The 18,571-nt window shown below is 47.9% G+C and overlaps 1 protein-coding gene across 2 annotated transcripts in view; it reads right to left on the bottom strand.

The window, feature by feature from the left end:
• The window catches only part of DIS3L2 (DIS3 like 3'-5' exoribonuclease 2), a 312,241-nt gene that overhangs the window by 160,445 nt on the left and 133,225 nt on the right, over positions 1 to 18,571 (bottom strand). For both annotated transcript variants that reach the window (XM_054983630.1, XM_054983631.1), the window contains 3 exons: positions 17,175 to 17,269; positions 15,038 to 15,285; positions 2,857 to 3,030 (listed from right to left, as the gene is read on the bottom strand). In XM_054983630.1, the coding sequence (XP_054839605.1) occupies positions 2,857 to 3,030; positions 15,038 to 15,285; positions 17,175 to 17,269 (517 nt within the window). The remainder of the gene's footprint in view (positions 1 to 2,856; positions 3,031 to 15,037; positions 15,286 to 17,174; positions 17,270 to 18,571) is intronic.

The raw sequence follows: 18,571 nt of genomic DNA, 5'->3' as shown, positions 1-18,571 counted from the left end.
TCACTACTGACCTTGCTGCTGTGTTTGGAACTGATTCTCTTGTCCCTGACCTTGGCCTGTTCCTGTGGATGTGTTTCTGGAAGCCCCCTTTGGACTTGAAGCCGTGAGTGTGCCCAGTTGGTGCCTGAACCTTGGAGCTGGGTGCTGCCCTGCTCGGACAACTTGGGAGTTATCCCTTGCCTGCTGCCAGTGTGAGTCTGCATCAGGACAAGAACTGGGTCCAGTAGCGTCTTAAAGACCAACTAGGTATCCTGGGTATGAGCTTTTGAGAGTCAGGGCTCTCTTCCTCAGATACAAAGAGCTTTGATTCTCGAAAGCTCATACCCTGGAAACTTAGCTGGTCTTCAAGGTGCTACTGGACCTAATTCTTGCTCTGTCCTTCTCAAAGGGGGCCAAAACCAGAATGCCATTCTCCTCCTCCATCTTATACTCACAACCAGAGAGACTGACCCAGATTCATCCAGCCAATCTCCATGGAAGAACGGGGATTTGAACCGGGGTCTCCCAGAGCTTAGTCCGACAACCTAACCACTATGCGACACTCGGTGTTCTCCTTCGTGAGAATCAGTCCTATGTGCATTGCAGGCTGCAAGGCGAAAGCGTTGCAGGAGCAGGGCACTGAGGTTCAATGACCTGGACTGAGCCGTAGGTAGCAAACTCTGTAGCACTGGCAAGCAGAACGAGAGCCCGGAGGCAGCCCTGCCCTCCAGCCTGCCTCTCGCGTGCCACAATGCTGCCCGTTAGAGCGGATGGACCAGGCATCTACCAATAATAACAACAACAACAACAACATTCGATTTATATACCGCCCTTCAGGACAACTTAATGCCCACTCAGAGCGGTTTACAAAGTATGTCATTATTATCCCCACAACAAAACACCCTGTGAGGTGGGTGGGGCTGAGAGAGCTCCGAGAGAACTGTGACTAGCCCAAGGTCACCCAGCTGGTTTCAAGCGGAGGAGTGGGGAATCAAACCTGGCTCTCCAGATTAGAGTCCTGCTGCTCTTAAGTGACTGCCCCAAGGTCACCCAGCTGGCTTCAAGTGGAGGAGTGGGGAATCAAACCCGGCTCTCCATATTAGAGTCCTGCTGCTCTTAACCATTACACCAAACTGGCTCTCATCCCAAAGTCATCACTCCTGGGCCCTTTGATGAGAGAGACCCCCCCCCCATCAGCTTTCATTTTAAGAGAAAAGAAGAAAGCAGAGAATAGATTTTCCCTTGTGCTCTTTTACTCAAACCCCATTGCAAACTGTCCTTCTCCATGAGTCCAGGAGGACACGCTCTCATTTGTACTGATGCCTCAACAGAAGAAATCACACCAGTCTTTCCTACTGTGGGGAATCCTACCCATCAGCGACATTCCTCCAACTTATGTGGCACTTCCTCCCATGGAAGAGCCACTTAAACTGGAGGAAGGCGTCATGCTCAAGCCAAAAGGAAAGCTGGGATATAAATATGTTAATAAAGGAATGAATAAAACTTTGCAAATTGGAGTAGATGCCACCCCATCCATTTGTTTTCCCTCTGTGCCCCAAGACATATGGAAAAACCCCTCGCTGGCAGCCAGTATGGTGCAGTGGCTAGCATTATCAGGCTAGGGATTAGGAGTCCCAGATTCAAATCCTCACACTCTAGGCTTTTTACTCAGATAGGAGAACTGTATTGTAGGGAGGGGGTCTCAGACGCTTCACTAATGAGTTAGGGACCAGAGACTTCACCACTATGTTGCTTTTAAGTATGCGCTCCTACGTACTACCTGTTGCTTTAAATAGGACCCTACTGAGTCGCTTTATGTTGTCTAATGTCAGTCCTAGAATTGCTTATGCTGTTTCGGAATTTCTTCAGTTTTGCATTGGATTTTTGCTAATGTTATGTCTTTGTAAGCTTGCATTCATTTATCCTCTGGCACTGTCTATTGAAATGTCCTTGATAGTGACCGTGCTAATCTTACTCAATGTAATCCGCCTTGAGTCTCAGCGAGAAAGGTGGACTATAAATGACATAAACAAAAATAAAATAAATAAAATAACCTTCCTCACAGGGAGGACAAAAATGGGAAGAGAGTCATGAACACACTGACGAAGAGGGGCGAGGTGGGAGGAGGAACGGACTAGCCAGCCAGCCAGAGATGACTCCGGTCTCTCCCGCAAGACCACTGCACAGGCCAGCAGGCTCGGGGAGAGGAAGGGATTGTGGCAAAAAGAAAGAGGCCGGCTAGTAATTTAGGTCCATATTTTTGGACTAATAAAATAGACCTTTGGTTTGATCCAACAAGGATCAAAAGGGGAGTCCTCTGAAGAACAAGGAAACGGAGGCCTCTGACAGGTGTCATCGCCTGAAGCATACAAGCCACCAAAGAAGACTGAAAGATGTCTGGATTTTCAAATGGCCTTGGTTCCACCATCCACTCCGCAAACCGGCAGCCAGATACGCCCCATTAAGCCTGTTCTAAAAACCTGACAGCTTTATTCCCATTTGGTCAATGAACGAATTTCCTTACAGTCTCCTATGATCACAACTAGAGCCAATAAAAAGGTACAATCTGAACCGTCTCGCAAGCCGATGTCCTAAAAGCTGGATTATTTTACACATTATGGGCAAGGAGAAGTGCTACGATTCCGGCGTTCAAGCCGCCGTCTCAAATACCCACTGTGTCCTCACAAGCCCTCGGTCGATGAAATCCACAGCGTGCACAAGCTGTTCACCCCTGGCCTAAAGCGAAATAGAAGAGAGCTGCTTCCCTGCCCCCAGCCCCGTGAAAGAATTCTACACCGCACTGCCATTTGAACACCATCCCAAGGCAACGGCAACTGCGACCGAGAACAGATCCGCAGGAGACAGGCCGGCAATTACCTTAAATCTCGTCTTTTGGCAAGCTCTGCTGGTGGGATGTCCCACGGCAGGCTCTGGGGCAGGCACTGCAGGACCTCTGGGGAGAAGTCCGAGAAATCCACGCCATATTCCGTCAGGATGCCTTCCGTTTCCGGCTCAATTTCACCCGCCTGCCCAAGGCTCTGGGCCAACTGCCTAAAGAAAGGAAGCAGAAAAAAAGGGGCACTGGTTTTAAGCAGGTTACAGTCTATAGTCGATCGGGGAAAGGGGGGGGGTTGTTGATTCAGAGAAGAGAAAGCCAAAATGAGTACGAGGGTTCCATTTATCTAGGTTATATTTCACCAACTGTGCAGTGTGGCAGAAACTGGCCGAGCTCCAACTTGCCTGACATTCTGCACAAAAACCCACACTGTCCCCACTGTACTGAAATGGTCAGAGGGAGGGAGGGCTGGACATGACCCGCCTCCCCCCGGCTCAAATTCTTCACTCAGGGCCAAACTACAAGTGACGAATGACACTTGAACGGCAAGTGTATTCCTCCCTGTTCACTTGCCCTCCACTCGATCCACTTGCCGTTCAAGTGTCATTCGTCACTTGTAGCTTGGCCCTCAGTCACCAAAGCTTAAGCAGTGAACTAAACTGCAAGAAAAGAAGACTTTTTGCCGGTATCGATTTTCAAATCTCGTACGAATGCAGCGATGTGTTCGGCGTGGGTCAGTCAATTGTGTGTTGTTGTATTCTCTTACCAAGGGAATCTGCGTACACAATCGTTTGCTTACCCAAACTCTCCACAGGAAAAACCACCTGTGAGCCGTAACATGAGATGTTTTTTTGGGCTTGGATGGTACCGATCTCGGGGTGGGGCAACGGGGATCTAGAGATCACCACGGTGAATGTGGGATCTCTTCGAGCGGCATAGCTCCAACCGTTCTGGTGGGCCTCTTGTATATTTTTACTAACTTGTGCATCTTAACCGTAAAGAAAGCATTCCAGTTCCAATTTGAATGTCACATTTTTGATGAAACCCGTTCTGCGTGGATGCCCCCCATCTTGTCCTGGCTCACATGTACAAACATGCACATCTGAAGCTGCCTTATATTGAATCGAACCCTTAGTCCACCAAGATCAGTACTGCCTACCCAGACTGGCAGCAGCTCTCCAGGCTCTTGGGCACAGCACTATCACATCACCCTCATCTTTTTTATACAGTGAGCATTGAATCTTGGACCTTCTGCATGCCAAGAGGATACTCTGCCACCGAGCTACAGCCCTCTCTGAAGTATTATTTCTCAGCTGCCTGCTCTGGTTCTCGTCTCCCTTCCACAATCAAGGACTCCTCTCCACGCCTGTTTTTGTTTTCTTACCCCACAGATCTATACGCGCCCACACCCTCTCAGCTGCCCCTCGTTTCCCCACCTACAATTCTCTCTGCAGCCATAATGCTCTCTTTTCTCCTTCTCTTCCCTGAAAACATAATTCATTGCCTTTGTTTGCAGCCTCATCTCTCAGCTACCCACTTCTTCTCTCGCACACAAGCCTCTCTGGAGCTCACCCCATTTCTTAAATCATTCAGCCCTATCACCCCTCTGTTCTCCGCTTTTTCTTTCTTCCATCTCCGTTCTTGCTCTTTGTATTTATGTTCCCCTTACTTGGTTTCTTCTTTGCACTGAGTTTGATAATTAAAGCACACAAGGCTTTCACTCTCCCAGCAAGTCCCATAACGCACTTCATATGCAGGTAGGCCTTCTATTTATTTAGTATGTTTTTTTAATCTCTGCTTTCACTCCTTTACTGCTTGTATTCCCCTTACTTTGTTTCTTTTTTGCACCAATTCTGGTATTCTAAGCACAGCAATGCATACCATGTGCCTCATATGCAGGTAGGTCTATTTCTTCAGTATATTTTTCCCTACCTATCTTCCAAAGCTCAGGGTGAGGTACATGGCTCTGCTCAACCCTGCTATATCCCCACAACAACCCAGTGAGGTAGGCCAGGCTGAGAGAGAGCGCCCAGCACAAGATCGCCCAGTGAACGTCACAGCCAAGTGGGAATTTGCCCCTGAGCTCTCAGGTGAACACTCTAACCACTAAACCACACTAGTTCAAGCACTGGATCTACCACTGCTGGTTGGCTGCACCAAGCAGAGTCAACAGATGCCAACTACACTGTCATACAGATGCAGAGGAGTCAGCCGGGTTAGTCTGTAGAAGCAAAAATAGAAAAGAGTCCAGTAGCACCTTTAAGACTAACCAACTTTACTGTAGCATAAGCTTTCGAGAATCACAGCTTTGTTCGTCAGATGCATCTGACGAAGAGAGCTGTGGTTCTCGAAAGCTGACGATGCATCTGAAGAAGAGAGCTGTGGTTCTCGAAAGCTGACGATGCATCTGATGAAGAGAGCTGTGGTTCTCGAAAGTTGACGATGCATCTGAAGAAGAGAGCTGTGGTTCTCGAAAGCTGACGATGCATCTGATGAAGAGAGCTGTGGTTCTCGAAAGCTGATGATGCACCTGAAGAAGAGAGCTGTGGTTCTCGAAAGTTGATGATGCATCTGACGAAGAGAACTGCGATTCTCGAAAGCTTATGCTACAGTAAAGTTGGTTAGTCTTAAAGGTGCTACTGGACTCTTTTCTATTTCAACTACACTGTGTAACTCTGAAACCAGGGAGAGAAGTAAGCAATACAAATGTCGCAACCAAGGTATTTCTTTTGCCCTCAGAAAAACCAGTGGGATTGCCATCGACTAAAGAAACATCCAGAGCCCTTTCACCAAGCCTCCCCGTGTATTTCAACATTGAATCGTTAGCGTCAGAAACATATCACTCCAATGAATATATGCTTTTTCAATCCCAGAAGCTTTTGCCCACTTATAACAAAACACCTTTCTTAAACAACGACTTCCTTACGCCCTTTCAGGTCCCGGCTACGTCACAGTCCCAAGCAGCTAATGGGGAATTTTATTTTTACTTAATGGTGATCATGGTTTTTTAAAAGATTGTCCAGGAAGAATCTTCTGTGGTCCTGACAAATGGATTTGGAGCTAGCGCCAATTTTAGGGAGCGCCAGCTGCCAATGATTCTTTGAACCAGAACGTTTCCTATCCCCAAAAGAGGCTCCCATTCTTTGAAAGGAAAGGCAACAAGCTGTTCTAAAGAATTTCTTGGGGGGGGCAGTTAAGTGTGGTGAGTCAGCACTCTGGGAGTGGTGGGGCAGCTTTTGGTCCCATTCTGGCTATGGCCTTGTGAGCAATTATGGAAATGAATGAGATTTGCAAAGAGGTAGCATCCCACCCCTTCACCTTCCAGTAAATTATGTCACTGCGCTAAGTCTTCAAGATTGTTTGAAAGGGTACAAGAGACTCCGTCCAAATGTAAACACTCCCTTTCCTTGCTCTCTAGTTTGTTGGCATGATTCACTCTTGAATATTTGGTTCCAAGGTTCCAATACTCAAGGCTGCCAAGGGAAAGGGGGGAAAGTACCAATATGGTGCAAATGCTCGGTCCGTCTTTATCCCACTGTTCCTGAAAAGAGTTTGGAGTGGCATGCACAGGTCCCCCCTCCCTCTCCTTATCGCCACAAGACCCCTGAGAGGCAGGTCAGGGTGAGAAACAGCGACTGGCCCAAGGCTACCTGCTGATTGAGGATTCAAACCTGCGTCTTCCCAATCCTAGTCTACCACTCTAACCCCTACTGCACACTTGTTCTTGGAGGACAGAGCAACCACGGCCAGACTCTCCACTCCACAGCAGCTGATATGGAATATCCAGAGCCCCAAAGGGACACAACTCAAAAGGAAGAGGGACAGCTGATAAACCTAGGAAGGGGCAGAGGCTTGGAGGGCTGCTGGGGGGAGGCCCAGCAAACCGGGATCTGCCCCAAATTATTCACAGGCCCCAAATCCCAGCCAAGAAAAAGCGGAGGGCAACACCAAACAACACACAAGAGGGTCCAGGCACGGCCCAAACAATGCAAAGGTAACTATGACATTCTGATGGGCAAACTGGAAGACTGTGGAGTGGACTATAGGACAGTTCGGTGGATAGGGAACTGGTTAGAGGACCGCACTCAAAGAGTGGTGGTCAACGGCGTTTCATCAGATTGGAGGGAGGTGTCCAGCGGGGTGCCGCAGGGCTCGGTTTTGGGCCCGGTACTTTTCAATATTTTTATCAATGATCTGGATGAAGGAGTGGAAGGGCTGCTCATTAAATTTGCTGATGATACCAAATTGGGAGCGGTAGCAAACACCCAAGAAGATAGAATTAAAATTCAACAAGACCTGAATACTCTGGAGAAGTGGGCAGCTGTGAATAGGATGCAATTCAACAAAGACAAGTGCACAGTGTTACATCTGGGCCACAAAAATGGGAAGCACAAATACTGGATGGGGGATACACTTATGGGCAGTAGTATATGTGAAAGGGATGTTGGGGTAAGAGTGGACTGTAAACTAAATATGAGCAGTCAGTGTGATGCGGTGGCAAAAAAGGCTAATTCAATCCTGGGTTGTATGAAAGGGGCCATAGAGTCGAAATTGCAGGAGGTCATAGCCCCTCTCTATACTGCCTTGGTCAGGCCACACCTGGAGTATTGTGTGCAGTTCTGGAGGCCTCACTTCAAAAAGGATGTGGACAAAATCGAGAGGGTGCAGAGGAGAGCGACGAGGATGATCAGGGGTCTGGAGACTGAGCCCTACGAGGAAAGGCTGAGGGCCTTGGGAATGTTTAGTTTGGAGAAGAGGAGGTTGAGGGGGGACATGATTGCTCTCTTTAAGTATCTGAAAGGCTGTCGTTTGGAGGAGGGCAAGGAGCTGTTCCAGTTAGCAGCAGAGGGTAAGACCCGAAGCAATGGGCTTAAATTCCATGCACAAAGGTACCGGCTGGATATTAGGAAGAACTTTTTCACCGTCAGAGTAGTTCAAAAGTGGAATCAGCTGCCTAGGGAGGTGGTGAGCTCCCCTTCGATGACAGTTTTCAAGAAGAGGCTGGATGAATACTTGTCAGGGGTGCTTTAGGCTGATCCTGCACTGGGCAGGGGGTTGGACTAGATGGTCTGTACGACCCCTTCCAACTCTATGATTCTGTGATTCTATTTAATTGAAACATTGGACGCAGTTCCCAGGCATTTCAAAATCTCGAAGGGGATTAGAGGAGTCCGTGCACATGAAAATGCCACTTCCAGAACATGGGAAACTCATCCGCCTCCTTTCCTTCGGGCTCTTCCTGGGTCCGGTTTCTCCAGTCCCAGCAGACATTCGAGCTAATCCTGGGATTCTCTGTGCTGCCCGGTCACGGCCCACCTGATAAAGCCCCAACGTATCCTCAAGTCACGACAAGACGCTTTCCAACAACTCGGCTGTTCTCGCCATTCAAAGAAACTGGCAGTCCACAAGGACAGGAGCGGAATGTTCCATCTGTCCTTCGTTTTAGGCGGGCAGCTGTGTTGGCCTGCAGCGGGATAGCAAGATTTGAGTCCAGTGGCACCTTAGAGACGACAAGGGTTTCAGGCTATCTGAAGAAGGGAGCTCTGATTCTCGAAAGCTTACGCCCTGAAAATCTTGTCGGTCGCTAAGGTGGCACTGGATTCAAATCCTGCTATCCATTCATTTCCATCCTGCCCTTCCCTCCAAGGAGTCCAGGGCAACCTAAATGGCTCTTCTCCCCCTCCGTTTTATCCCAGCCACCATCCTGGAAAGCAGGTCAGGCTAAGAACAAGTGACTATTCCAGGTATCCCCAGTGAGATTCTTGACTGAGCGGAGATGCAAACCTGGCCTCCATGATTATAGGGAAACACTCACCACTATCTTGCAGTGGAATTTAATTCCGCCCGCAATGCTTCCAAGGGCTTGGACCCAAACTAGACGTTTCCACAGGTACAGACATTCCTGCTCTCAGAGCACACCTTCCCTTCCTCCCTCCCTCCCCAGTAACCTGAAATGTTCCCCCTTCCCCAAAATCCTGTTCTTGGAGAAGAGGGGACCCACAGGAACACAATTTCAGGGAGGGGGAGGTTTGGGGCAGCCACAGGAGAAGGGAGGTGGAAAATCATATTCCGGAGTGGAAATCCTGGTACTCATCATTTCTGAATCCAAGCGAGTAATTCACTCTTACAGTCCCTCGTGCCAGGAATGCTCCCTGCTCCACCCCACTCTGCAACACCTATGTGAAGACACTTCGGCCCCATCCCTCTTCAAAGCAAAGCGCTTTTGATTTGGTTGAAACCCTTAGTCCTTCTCCAGAGCAGAAATGAATACTACGGGGAGAGGTGAATGTGGTGGTGTTCCGTTATTGTATTGTATAGCTATTTAAGCACGATCCCTTAAGAAAAAAGCCACTGCTGCGGTTTCGCTTTTCACTTGTTAGGTTGCTGGCTGTGGCCGGTTATGGCCTAGCGTGGCCCCAGACCAGACCACGCCTATGTTCCAATAAAGTTCTGAACTCTTTTTGTACCACTGTGGAACCAAAGGAAACGAAGACGGCTGTGTGCGTTCATCTTGTCCTTCGAGAGAGATCAAGGTGGGTAGCCATGTTCGTCTGTCTGTAACAGTAGAAAAGAGCAAGAGTCCAGAGCAAGACTAACAAAATCTGTGGTAGGGTGTGAGCTTTCTTGAGTCACAGCTCACTTCTTCAGATACCGGTGTCCAAAGAAGTGAGCTGTGACTCACTTCCAACAGTCACACTTGAGCTCACTAAATATTCAGCTCCTCTTGTTCACTGGACAATCTGCTCTTGAATGGGGTGCCTGAACTTTTGAGGATGATAGAGCTTAGACTGGCCCGCAGCCAGGGAACATGGCTGGGTGGCTTTCGGTATGGGTAGAAAATGGCCAGTGGGTAAAAATTTTTCCTGCAGGATGTTGGAGGCGAGAAGCACCTCGATTGTTGTGTAAATACTCCTTTTTTTCCAAATCCTGCCAGATGTCCATTTGCTGCTGTTGGATTGCACCCCCACCTTTGTGCTCTGTACTCCCTCCTGGGTTTTCTGACAGTCAGAGCGGCCCCTCGGTGGGACAGGCTTCCTTGGGAGGTGGCGGGCTCTCCTTCTTTCGAGGTTTTTAAGCAGAGGCTAGATGGGGATCTGACAGCAATGCTGATTCTGTGAACCTGGGCAGAGCATGAAGGGGAGGGCAGAAGGGGTTGCATCAGTGCTTAGTTCTTGAGGCCCCTTCTTATATGCCCAGGGTAATGCCAATCGCCATCTTTCGCTCAGGTAGCAATTTTCCCCAGTCCAGTTTGGCTAGAGATCCTGATGGTGTTTTGCCATCTTTTGGGCATGGAGCAAGGGTGGGTGTGGGAAGAGGAGGGAGTTGTGAATTTCCTGCACTGTGCAGGGGGTTGGACTAGATGACCTTGGATGTCCTTTCCAACCCTATGCTTCTATGCTTCCACACCTGCTCCACGGAGCTCCAGATGGTCTCCTCCATTTTATCTCCACAACAACCGTAGGAGGCAGGTTAGGTTTAGAGACAGGCCCAAGGTTATCCAAGAAGGATCTTTGACAGCAGGCACTAGTGTTTGTTCAGCAAGGCAGCCGTTTCCGTGATTTAACAATGAATTTAACAATAAAAAAAGAAGAGCTGGGGGCAGGGGGGGGGGAGATTCAGAATATGCAACGCTGCTCATTGGCGAGAACAATTAATTCACCCAGGAAAATGTTGAGTGTTTCTTGACTAGGGATGTACGTTCCGTTTAAAGAAGCACCTATTTAAACTATCAACATGTTATCATTTAAAGGTTTAACCATTAACAAGTTCACCATCTATCAGGCCCGCACACCCGTTCTTTACGGTCAGCTCTGTGCTTGTTTTTGCTAAGGAGAATTAACATGTCAACTTGCTGCAGTGCCCGGAAGGACAGCAGTGGAAGACGCCACTCCACAACCAGATGACCATTCTGGAATGCACAGGGAACCATTTGCCTTGGAGCGCCCAAGCCTTGAAAAACATGTACGTGCTTGCAGCAATACATTAACAGTCAACGAACCTGCATCGTTTACGCGTATCCTGTTTTGCATCCCTGTTCTACACATCTAGACCACCTCTCCAAAACATGCACCGACCTGACGTGCGAATCATGCAATCTGGGCATCGTTTCTGTTTGCATGAAATGGGGTGCGAGTGGTCATCACATCACATCTGCTGAAGGAAAGGCGGCTGGAATCACAGCACCCCACAGACAGGACTTAATGCCGCCTCGTTTGGCTCCATGAAGACCCAGCCCCAGAGGTCTGCTCATCTGTCCAGGAGATGTCTCTCCAGCCAGCCCAGTCGCTGCTCACCAGTCTTCCTCACTCTGCCCTGGGTGAGGCTCTGGCAGCAGACCCTCTGCCTGCCTGGACCATGCTGCTTTCCCCTGGCACCCAGATGGCTTACTGAGTCCTCACCATGGTGCCCGGACACCAACTCCTGGAGGAACTTTCTCCAACAACCGCAGGCCAAATGAATGAAGCGGCATCACTCATGTCTACCATTCAGAGATACAGAATGATTAGAAATGGGTGCATAAAATCTCTGCTGTTGCTGTCGGGCGGGGGGGGGGGGAGGTGCTGAGCCAGCAAGCTTCGGTGCAAGTCTCACCCTCCTGAGCATGACAGCCAGTCCAGGGACTCTTCCAGAGAGTCACACCATCATCTTCGCATGCAAACACACAGTGTGTCTCCTCTGCTTATTGCCCAAACTTTGCTGTGCCCGTCAAACTAAGAAACCAGTGACAACACAGCTGCCCTCAAAGGAGAAAGCAGGTTGTTGATGACCACCAGGTGGCACTCAAGAGTCACAGAAGTGAGCCCCCTCCCCTAAAAACATTCCTCCGGGACACTGCCAAGTTTGGCCTCTGCTTGGTCAGAACTGTGTTCCAAAGGAGATTCTGAAGGCACATCACTGCCTGGCCAAAGAGAGCCCCATTTCTTGTTGCACTTCCAGTTGCAAGCACAAAAAGCGCCACATGGGGCTTCCTGTGGCTGTGACAGGCACCGCACTTCTAAGTGTGCCAGGACAGTATAGGTGATGGATTGATCTACTAACAGCAATGCTGTCTTTTGGACATCAGTGCAGAAGGTCAGCGTCATCTTCCAGGGGTGCCAAAACAAAAAACCTGTCTGAATGTGACGAAGATGCCATACACACTCTTGCAAACGCTGCACCATGTCAATGCAACCAGCCCTGCTGACACAGCAGTATTTGCTCAGAATACATTGCAGTGCCTGGGCCATCTCAAGTACCCATATCAGCATCAGCAATGCCTTTTGCCAAAGTTGGTTGTGATGGCAAAAAAAGATCAGAAAGAAGAACCACAAGCCCAGCCCGCGGCCAAGTACAAAAGAGCCAGTCCCAGAGTTTAGAGGAAGTGAGGCGGCCCGAGGAAGTCAACGGAAAAGAATGCCAGCGCAGGAAGGAAGCAGCGGGCCTTTGGGACTTCTTTGAGAAAGTGCACAAACATGCAGATAACAATAATCCAGTAGACGTTATATACCTGGACTATCAAAAAGCTTTTGACAAGATTCCTCGCCGAAGACTCCTGGAGAAGCTTAGCAGTCATGGGATAAGAGGACCAATTTTTAATCGCTTTTAAGGACTAAAAATTGGTTAAACGACAGGAAGCAGAGAGTGGGAATCAATGGACAGTTTTTGCTATGGAGGGAAGTAAGCAGTAGGGTCCCACAAGGATTGCTATTGGGGCTGGTGCTATTTAATTTGTTCATAAATGATCCGGAACTGGGGGTGAGCAGTGCAGTGGCCAAGTTTGCAGATGATACAGAACTATTCAGGATGGTGAAAACCAAGACAGGTTGTGAAGAGCTCTAGGAGGATCTCCACAGATTGGGCAAGCGGGCAGCAACGTGGCAAATAAAGTTTAATGTAGGCGAGTGTAAAGTGATGCATGCTGGAACAAAAAAAACCCAGCTTCGACTATATGCTAATGGAGTCTGAACCTGCTGAGACCAAGATGGAAAGAGACCTGGGGGTTGGAGTGGATAGCTCAACGAAAGTGTCAACCCATTGTGTCGCAACAGTGAAAAAGGAGATGACTGAGAGGTGGTATGATAACCATCTTCAACTACTTGAAAGGCTATCATATAGAGGAGTTGTTTACTGTTGCCCCAGAAGGTCAGACCAGAACCAACGGCTTGAAATTAAATCAGAAATGTTTTCAGCTAAACATTAGGAAGAACTTCCTGACAGTTAGAGCGGTCCCTCAGTGGGAAAGGGTTCCTCGGGAGGTGGTGGGCTCCCCTTCTTTGGAGGCTTTTAAGCAGAGGCCACCTGACAGCCATGCTGATTCTGTGAACCTGGGCAGATCATGAGAGGGAGGGCAGGAAGGGTTGCATCAGTGCTTAGTTCCTGTGGCCCCTTCTTACTGGGAAGCAATTTTCCCTAGGCCAGTTCGGCTAGGGATCTTGACAGTGTTTTGCCGTCTTCGGGCATGGAGCAAGGGTCACTGGGTGTGAGTGGGGGAAGGGGAGATAGTTGTGAATTTCCTACATTGTGCAGGGGGTTGGACTAGATGACCCTGGTGGCACCTTCCAACTTTTATGATTCTATTATTCTATTCTAAAGCAAACTCTATTCTTAGGTATAGCAGGATTTGAGTCCAGTGGCACCTTAGAGACCAACAAGATTTTCAGGGTAGAAGTTTTCAAGAGCCAAAGCTTCCTTCTTCAGTTACTGTGCAGGGAATTATTAGGAAAGAGAGTGAAAATAAAACAGCCAATATTATCATGTCCCCGTATAAATCTACGGTGCAGCCTCTTTTGGAATATTGTGTGTAGTTCTGGTAATCGTATCTCAAAAAGGACACTGCAAAAGCTAGAAAGGGTACCGAGATGATTAGATGGCTGGAAAACTTTTCTTATGAGGAAAGGCTGAAGAGTTTGGGACTATAAATAAAATAAAATAAATAAAATAAAATAAATAAGATCTCTGTGCAGCAGAAACGGATCTACCCATTCTAGCCCGATACTCTGGTCCTCAAGCGGAGCCCTTTCCCTGATGCTGCAGATCTCGTTAAATGGATACACCCGGGATCAAATGCTGGGACTTCTATATGCAAAGTGAAAGTTCTACCACTGAGCTACGACTCCTCCCTTAACGCAGGCAGCTGCCTCTCACTAGCTCCAGCCAGGGATCCACTTAGCCCAGGCCCGTCTACTTGGCCTGGCAGCAGCTTTGCAAACCCTAAGGCAGACGTCTTTCCCAGCCCAGCTCAACTACCTGTTAGCTGAAGATGTCAGGAACTGAATGAGACCCACTTCAGTCCCGTGGGAGCTGAGCTTATTTAATCCCTATTTTACCTGTGACAAGAAGGGTAGCCTGTAGCTCCCTGTCAATCCACCCTGACCCTATACCCCCCGTTTCTCCCATTCCTTTCCTTCCCCGTTTAATTTGTGATGATATTTAACTTCTTCGAGATATTAAAATTCTATACAAGAGTCAGATAAAAAAGGTAAAATCCCCTGTGCAATCACCAAATCATTACTGACCCATGGCAGGACATCGCATCATGACGTTTTCTTGGCAGACTTTTTACGGGGTGGTTTGCCATTGCTTTACCCCCAGGAAACTGGGTACTCATTTTACCGACCTCGGAAGGATGGAAGGCTGAGTCAACCTTGAGCCGGCTACCTGAACCCAGCTTCCGCCGGGATCGAACTCAGGTCGTGAGCAGAACTTGGGCTGTAGCACTGCACCATAGGGCTCCCTACAAGAGTCAGATATGCAACTCAATTTATACCAGTGGGATCAATTCCTTCAAGTTTTGCATAATGTACCATTTGCACTTGTGTGGATGGAATCTCACGTATATGAAGCATTTTTTTTCCAAGTCAGACCATTGGTTTATCAAGGTCAATCTTGTCTCCTCTGGCTAGCAGCGGCTCTCTGGGGTCTCAGGCAGAGGTCTTTGCCATCACCAACAAGCTAAGCATTTTAACTGGAGTTGCCGAGGATCAAACATGGGGCCTCTGGCCTGCAAAGCAGCCTGCAAAGCGGTCAGTTACAGCCACTGCCCAAAAGTCAATGACCAAGTGGATTCCCTTACTTCTGAAACACATCCTGATCACCAGTTTAGCTAATCAACATTGTCTACTCTTAGCAGTTCTCTGGGGTATCAGGTAGAGATGTTTCCCAGTCCCGTTAACTCAAATCATTCCAGTTCAAACCTGAGGCCACAAACATGCAGGGAATGTGGTTTGAACTTCAGACACATACCCAATGGCAAAATTGCTGTCTTCCCTCCAGTCCACAATTCGGCAGATGAAGAGCGTGTTGGAGTATTCCTCGGGTCTGGAGGCAAAATCTGGCGGGCAGTCAGCCAAGGCCACATAGACACGAGGCACTCTGTGGTCCACGGGTGAGAACATGGCAAACTTCTTGAAGAGTTCGCTATTGCGGTCGGTCAAGAGCCGGATGGAGCCCATCACTGCCCTAGAGTGCTTCTTCTCCAAGATGTAGACCACCTGGAAGAGCCACAGAAGTTGCCCAGTTAATACCAGAAGGGAAGCTTTCAGCTCCAAGGAAGAAAGCATGGAAACTGGGCCCAAACGAGCTCGCAACAACGTCTTCTGCATTCAGAAGAACCACGATTCCCTGCTTTGTATTTCTTATGCTTACAGGAAGCCATATTAGCTCTGAGACAACAACAGCCGGGGACTTCTTTAAGGAAAAGGAAGTTCCAAATGGCGCATCAACAAAGAGCTTCCCATCGCGAGAGCAGCTGTTGCAAGCATCATGACATACATGCTGTATACAACCTCTTCTTCCTCCATATCCCATACCAGCCTGACTGAAATCCATTAAGCGCTAGGCAGAAGGAAAGTTATCTAACACTCTTTATTTGAGAAAGAGTGTTAGAAGCACCACGGAAGATGAGACCAGCACATTTCAAATCACGTGCACTATCTTACCCACTTAAGTATGCCATAAACTGATTTTTTTTTAAAATAAATTTTGTATCCTGCTCTTCCTCCAGCTTCCAAAGTTCTAGCCATGTGAATATGTTGCAGCAACAAGAAGCAGGAGTCTGGTGTTTCCTAAAAGACTACCAGATTTTTATTCTAGCATAAGCTTTTGTGGACCTGAATCCATCCATATTTTCAGGTGGGTGGCCATGTTGGTAAATGAGCAAGGTTCAAGTCCAGCAGACCTTCAAGACCAACAAGATTTCCAGGGTATAAGCTTTCGAGAGTCAAAGCTGGCATCTGAAGAAGGGAGCTCTGACTCTCGAAAGCATCTACCCTAAAAATCTGAAAGACCAACTAGATTTCCAGGGGACGAACTTTCAAGAGCCTATCTGATGAAGGGAGCCTGACTCTCGAAAGCTCGTACCTTGGAAATCTATTGGTCTTTGTGCTGCTGGATCCAAATCTTGCTCATCTACCACAAACCAACACCCCTACTTACCTGAAACTACCTAATAATTATAATAATAATAACAACAACATTCAATTTATATACTGCCCTTCAGGACAACTTAATGCCACACTCAGAGCAGTTTACAAAGTTATTTTATCCTTATCCCCACAACAATCACCCTGTGACATGGGTGGAGCTGAGAGAGCTCCTAGAAGCTGTGACCGACCCAAGGTCACCCAGCTGGCTTCAAGTGGAGGAGAGGGAAATCAAACCTGGCTCTCTAGATCCTGCCACTCTTAACCGCTACATCAAACTGGCTCTCAATAATAATAACATTCGATTTATATGCTGCCCTTCAGGACAAGTTGACATCCACTCACAGTGGTTTACAAAGTGTGTTATTATTATCCTCACGTCGATCACCCTGTGAGGTGGGTGGGGCTGAGAGAGTTCTGAGAGAGCTGTGAGCAACCCAAGATCACTCAGCTGGCTTTAAGTGAAGAAGTGGGGAATCAAACCCAGTTCTCCAGTTTAGAGTCCCATCGCTCCTAACCATTACAACAAACTGGCTTAAAAATCTTGTCGATCTTTAAGGTATTACTGCAATCTTTCTCTGCCAATGATATTTATTACTCTCCCTCCAAGGAGTTCAGGGCTGTGTAGCATGGTGTCTACCTAACTCCAAATGGTTTATTCTGACTTGACAACAACTCTCCAAGTTCTCACACACAGGGCTCTTTCCTGGACCCACTACTCAAAATCCTTTCCATTTAAGCACTTCTGGCGTAACAGCTCTTAGGGGCTGGATCTGGGACCCTTGCCATACAAACCACATATTCCACTACTGACCTACCAGCCACCCGAAATGGACTGTCACCGTTTTATTCTCCAGAACCCCTCATGAGGGAGGTTAAGCTGAGAAAATCTGTGCTCAAATAGCTGCTTTTAAGGATGTAGACATACAGCAGTCGGGTAGGTTCCGGCAAGACGCTACCTTGGCCGTCTTTTGAAGGAACTGCTCTGGATCATTCGCCTTGGGTGAGTCTTCCCGCTTTGTGTGGTGGACACCGCAAGCCTCCGGATCCCGCCCTACAGAAAAGACACACAAAATGTGCACGTCACAATTGCTTCCGTGGCTTTTCTTTACTTCAGCCTATTAATATCTCTTTTTGGCAGCCCTAAGGGCCCGCTTCAAGCGCTGGCCCAGACTGAAAAAAGCAAACAAATGTATGCCCGAACAGCCAAGGAACAAACAGCAGCATTTCAATATCCCTCCCGGCCGCAATGGGGAGCAGATACACCGTCAACTTCCACTGGGCACATCTGCTAAATTCAAAATAAGCCCCGAAATTTACAAGTTCGTCTATACCAGCCATAATAAACAAAATGGTGGAACACAAGCTCTATTTATTAAATGCAAATAAAAGTGTTTGAATTTCCTGGCATTTCTTACGTTGGGGTCATTTCACTTTTCACATTACATAAACAGTCCCCTTTAAGTACTTGCGTTCATTAAAACATTCAATTTCCTTTAAAGCATGTTATGCAAGGTTATAAAATGCATATTTCGCCTAAGAACCAAAACCGCACCTTGCAAGGAGATAGTCTTCGGCTATGGCCCAGCCATTATTAAAAATTGCCGATGAGGAGTCATATAAGCGCCAAACACACCACTCTCTAAAGAACGGGGAAGGACTCCTCCAGATACTAGTAATGTGTTGACTAAGAGACAATCATATTTCAGATACTAACCCTGGTTAGCGCTGCAGCTTTTTACAAGTTTGCCAGAACTATCTTTTGACTTGGAAGGAGACAAAATTGGAACCATGGATTCCCTGGAAGACGAATCTTATTACCAATCTAAAAGGGGTACTTGGGTGGGCACAAACTCTGTTCACCTGTGGGTTGGTGATCGGAAGATCATCTCTGGGAATACTCCTTTCCAAAAGGAGTCAGCCATTCTGGTCTCCGAGTTTAAGGGAAAGGAGCCAATGAGAGTTTTTAAAAGTGGGAGAATGATATTAAACAAATGTTTTATTGAAAGACTATGAACCAGGATGCCAAAAAGCATTCATATGCAGACCAGAGAGATGCCAGAATAGAGCCCACACAAGAGGATGTCCTACCAATGTGCTTTACCGCTGAAACTGCTTGGAATAGGATTTCTGAGTCACTTATACCTCCATCCCGCCCTGCCTCCAAAGAGCTCAGGGTAGGCTGGATGTCAACTCTCAGCGGCCTCAATCCTGGTTACCTTTGGCAGGCAGAATCATATCTCTCCAAGGCCATCCACTGGGAGCAAGAGAGGGAACAATGCTATTTGCCGGCAGTGGTGAGATTAGAACTCACAACTCCCCTCTTGCAAGGCAGCATATTCTATCCAACTGAGCA

Source organism: Eublepharis macularius, chromosome 6, assembly GCF_028583425.1.
Source record: "Eublepharis macularius isolate TG4126 chromosome 6, MPM_Emac_v1.0, whole genome shotgun sequence".
Taxonomy (NCBI): domain Eukaryota; kingdom Metazoa; phylum Chordata; class Lepidosauria; order Squamata; family Eublepharidae; genus Eublepharis; species Eublepharis macularius.
This window is presented reverse-complemented; position numbering and strand designations above follow the sequence as displayed.